Genomic DNA, 5,316 nt, shown 5'->3' with positions numbered 1-5,316 from the left:
CATTGAACGGCTGTGGACACAGCTGAAGGCCTGACAGGAGACCGAGGCGAGGATTGTCGGGATGACAAGGACTCTCCTTCTCAAGTCCTGCTCGCCAGCCAAGATCTTTTCAAATCAAATTAAGTTTCTCATGCAATCTAAATTTTGAAAACTGTGGAATGCATCTGACACAAGAAATCTGCAAATTCATTTTCAAAACGAAGATTTATTTGGACGTCCTTTTCTGTTTATTTTCCCTACGTTATTTCGTTATTTCATAATAAATTAAATAGCTGTTGACTCTGAAGCTCTTGTCTGGTAATTCATTGATTCTTCGCAATAATCGTTAATGGCTCGTTCCATGAAAACGAAACAAAAGATGGCAACCAAACCGAGTAGCAAACAAACTGTTGATTGATAAGGTAACGTGATCAGCGTTGAGTAATAGAGCGCCGTGAAAACCCCAATGGCCTGAACAGTCTTGAATATCGTGATGGCAGCTGCCGGTGCACAAGGATATTGTTCCATAAGTTTGGCATATACTTGCGTCATTATCAATGCCACACCGAATCCTAGAAGAACGGCCATTAGGATAATTAAGATAATCGTTGAATTTGCCAATTCCTCCGACATAAGTGCCGAAGAGAAAGTGCCGTCTTTTGGAACCAGTCCAATTAGGAAAAAGGAGGCAACGCCTTGGAATATGAAGCCCAACGTTGCAGTGAATGCCCTTCCTAAAGGCTCAATTTCAATTCCGGCTAAAATTAAAACTACCCCACAAACGCATTCACTCGTAGTTATCGTGAGGGAGCAAATCGTCCCAAAATCGATGCCGTAATTCATCACTTCGAGAGTGAAAGTTGGCCAAGTACCGTAGTTACCTTGAAGCAGAGCGATCAATGCTCCAGTGTAGAAGAACATTGGAAGGAACAAGAGTACTTCCGTTTTCGTGGTTATCCCAATAAATTGGACCCATTCGTCGTAGATCCTCTGACGTCCGGAGATAATTTCTGAATCTTTGTGTTCCGGGGATTTCGTTAAGAGGATGAAGACACTCCCGATGACGGCGACTAGAAGAAGAGTTCCTGTTGTAATATAGGTGAAGCTACGGGTTTTCGAGAACTCAATGGTGAAGTACATGAGACAGTTGCTGAGAAACTGGCTCACTTCGATGGTCGTGAAGATCAAAGCCGAATTCCTGGACCTGCTCGTTGGCTTGGTTATCGAGCAGATGAGTGAGTAGCCTCCGGTTATTATGAAAGCTATACTGAATCCCACGGTCACTGATGCTGCGTAAACGGTGACCACAAACGGCCACACTAGAGCGCCCAACGTTGCGCTGACTCCACTGGCTCCAAGTATGAGGGTCAGTTTGTATCCAAAGTAAGCCAGGATTATTGGTGACAAGAGAATTCCCAGAGTGTACGTTATATGAGCAATCAAGAAGATCAGCTGACGGTCCGCCTTCCCGTAGAACGTTGGATAAACGCTTGAGCTCAGGAGGTTGATAGCGGAGAGCACGACAAACGCGAGAAGTGACAGACCAATGGATAATATGGCGAGACTGTTCAGCTTCGCGGCAATGTCACCGAACCTTATGAAATTATACCACATTTTTACGATAAAATGTAATTAACTTGAAGAATTAAATTTTGTTAGAAAACCAGATGATTTTGAAAGATGCCAGACAGGCTGGCCTACTACTGACAGAAGGGTGGAACGGAGGCAGAGTAGCATGTCCTTGTTTCGTAACCATAGTAAGATAGCACTCAGGCCATTGTTAGGCCCATTGTACTATCCCCGTAAGATGCCTATTCAATGGCTTCCCGCCTACGGTGTTCGCAGGCTTTAGAGAATCTTAGAACATTCTCCAGAGGTAGAGAGTGTGCAGATTCTTCATTGTAGAAAACCTTGCCAAGGTGTCTTCGTCTGAGATCTGAGGATGCCGGGCAGTTGGATAAAAAGTGCAGCGCCGTCTGCTCCTCCTCCTCCTCACATTGGCTGCACACAGCCGAAACCACTATACCAATTTTTTCCATATGGTAGGTACCCTACTAGGGTTTTCATGTCCCACTTCTTAAGGGACAACGAAAATGACGCTCTAGTGGCCCTAGACTCCTTCACAAGGATTTTCGTTTGCCGGCAAGAGTGTAAATTTCTCCACTCGGTAGCGTGAATCCTTGCAATTTCACCCTTCAGAGTAGACTTGACAGTAGATGGTCGGATTCCAAAAGCTGGTTCTGGCCCCACCATTGTGGATCCAGACCCTCGGCGAGCCAGTCTGTCAGCCTCCTCATTACCGGCGATGTTAGAGTGCCCCGGCACCCATATCAGGAATGTTTCGTTCAGTCGGCAAAGTTTCAGCAGCACCTGATGACAACTCCACACCAACTGGCTTGATATGTTGTTACCATTTAGTGCTGACAACGCCGCCGAACTGTCGGAACAGATTCGAATGGTGCGACCCCTCCATTTTTGTCGTATCTTCTATATCTTCGCCTGGAATATGGTCGTCATTTTTCCGAGGGGTCGGGTCAGTTCTATAATCGGATTCTCCGAGAACACACCTGCACCCGATCCATCCTCCGTGACTGACCCGTCGGTGAAGATTATTAGGTCTGTAATCTGAAAAGGCTCATGGCCACTTGTCGACCATTCTTCTCTTTCGGTGATTACGACAGTGTATGTCTTTTCAAAGACGAATCTGGAAACCATATGATCGGTCGGCATCAGGGCTACCGGATGTTTTCCAAGGAATTTCCAGATAGATGCATGCCCGTTGGATTGGCCGCCTTTCCACGCCCCAATGGTATCGAGCCTATATGCGTCGTTGGCTGCTTTCCGTTTCACCTCCAAGTGAATGGGGGGTAAATTTAGGATAGCTTCAAGTGCCGCAGTCGGCATAGTACTCATTGCTCCAGTAATACTTAGGCAACCAAGTCTCTGAATCTGCGTTAGCAGCTTCCTGCTGTTAGCAAAGTTCAGTCTTGACCCACCAGACGATGCATGCATACATTTTTTTTTTGTGCTTACACGGAGGTGGAAAATCTTAGAAAGACACGTCCGCCGCAGCTCCGCCACCTGAACGGCGGAACTACAGCGGGCGCGTGTGGGATTCACTAAAAACCACCCCCGGTCTCTCCAGCCCCAGCCCCGCGGGACCACCATTGAGGTATTACTTCGCGGGGTAGGTTTGCTCTTAGGCACTCATCCTTCTCCTATTTGCAGCTTTCCTCCTTCTTTGTTCCTTCAGCAACTCCCCCTGCATTTCGATGATTGCGGAGCCAACCGCAAGCCACTTCTTCTCGGACTCCAGCATCTCAGTAACCAAGCTCTCCGGGGTCCCGCTCCTGCACAGCACCTGGTTTAAGCTCCTTCTCTCCATCGCAAATCGTGGGCAGTGAAACATCACATGCTCTGGATCCTCCGGTATGCCATCGCATCTGGGACAGTTCGGAAAATCATCCAACCCAAAGCGGTGCAGATACTGCCTGTAGCAACCACCGTGTCCCGTGAGGAACTGGGTAATGTGGTAGTTAGTCTCCCCATGTTTTCGCTCAAGCCACACCCTAATGTTGGGAATGAACCTGTGCGTCCACCGACCTTTCGCAGACTCGTCCCATCTGCGTTGCCAGAGATCAAGCGTCTCTGACCTTGCCGCACTTCTACGCTGTGCATGCCCCTCCATATGTCTTGCATTGTACAGGACACTCATTTCCTTGGCCAGAATGTCAACCGGGATCATGCCTGCCACCACCAATACTGCCTCATCTGATGTGGTTCTAAAAGCACTGCAAATCCTCAAAGCCATCCGCCGGTAAACCGAGTTCACCTGCTTCCGTCTCTGAGAGTTTGCAAGCGCCTCTGCCCACACAGGCGACGAGTAGAGCAGGATGGAGCGCACCATTCCGGCTAGCACCAACCTCCGGCAATGTTTCGGCCCACCAATATTTGGCAACATTTTTGCAAGTGCCGTGGTGGCACTGGCTGCCTTTTGGCATGCATACTCTAGGTGTTCCCTAAAACTCAATTTGGTGTGAATTATTACCCCCAGGTATTTGATAGCCGGCTTTGATACGACCGTATGTCCACCGACCTCCACTTTTACAGTGTTATTTTTCCTGCGTTTCGTTATTAAGACCGCTTCCGTTTTCGCGTCCGCCAAGGTCAGCCCGGCCTTTTCTAGCCAGGTCTTTACCGCTCTCACTGTTTCTGTTGCGTAAACCTCCACATCTTCTGGGTGTTTTGCTGCAACAACCACAGCTAGGTCATCAGCAAAGCCGACAATCGTAGTCCTCTCTGGGGCGGGAAGAGCAAGCACCCCATTATACATGATATTCCATAACAGGGGACCAAGTACCGATCCCTGTGGTACCCCGGCTGTGACAATATACTCTTTGGGGCCCGCATCCGTCCCGTACCAGAGAGTCCTCTCTGAGAGGTAGTTTTCCACCAAATTCGCTAAGTATCCGGGGACACCTATGTCACCCAACGCCCGTTTAATTCTATTCCAGTTGGCCGAGTTGAATGCGTTTTTGACATCCAACGCCACCACGGCACAGCAGCCGCCAGAAATCAGTGCACCTTTTGCCAGGTTTACCACCATGCCAATTGCGTCCACCGTAGAGTGGGCGCGTCGGAAACCAAACTGGCGTTCCGACAAACCATTGCTGCCTTCGACGATGGGCAGGAGTCTGATGTAGATGACTCTCTCCATCATCTTCCCCATAGTATCCAACAGGCAGATAGGACGGTACGACGCTGGGTTTCCAGGTGGCTTGCCAGGCTTCGGAAGCAACACCAACTTTTGCTTTTTCCACTAGGCAGGGAATATTCCTTCTTTTAGACACGCCTCAAAGGTGTTGGCGAAAAGGTCGGGCTTAGTCTTCACTGCCAGTTTCAAAGCTCGGTTGGGGATGCCATCCAACCTTGGGGCCTTGTTGTCACCGAACCTGCCACATATTTCCCGCAGCTCCTCCACAGTTACAGGCGGTATTATGTCGTCATTTAGCTGGACAAAAATTTTCCTTCCCCTATTTTCGTGGTGAGGGAACAGAGTGGTAACAATCTGTTTCAGGAGGCGCGGACAGGTCACCTGGGGTGATTTCCGCAGCCTTTTCATCACCACTCTGTAAGCCTCGCCCCAAGGGTTTATGTCAGCATGGTCGCACAGCTGTTTGAAGCAGTTCTTTTTGCTCCTCCGAATGGCTTCCTTTAGGCGGCCACGCAATTACTTGTGTGCATCTTCTCGACCGTCGCCACCGGGTTTTCCCCTGAGCCTCTGGCAAAGCCTCCTTGCCCGAAAACATGCGGCTCGCAAACTTGCGATTTCATTGT

At 49.0% G+C, this 5,316-nt stretch overlaps 1 protein-coding gene across 1 annotated transcript; it reads right to left on the bottom strand.

Moving 5' to 3' along the window:
- Positions 1-264: 264 nt before the first annotated feature.
- Positions 265-1,593, bottom strand: LOC119650822. Its single transcript, XM_038053957.1, has one exon. The coding sequence runs from the start codon at positions 1,591-1,593 to the stop codon at positions 265-267; it is 1,329 nt and encodes a 442-aa protein (XP_037909885.1).
- Positions 1,594-5,316: the final 3,723 nt, after the last annotated feature.

Source organism: Hermetia illucens, chromosome 3 (assembly GCF_905115235.1).
Source record: "Hermetia illucens chromosome 3, iHerIll2.2.curated.20191125, whole genome shotgun sequence".
NCBI lineage: Eukaryota > Metazoa > Arthropoda > Insecta > Diptera > Stratiomyidae > Hermetia > Hermetia illucens.
Note: the sequence above shows the minus strand (reverse complement) of the source record. Positions and strands in the feature narration are given on the sequence as shown.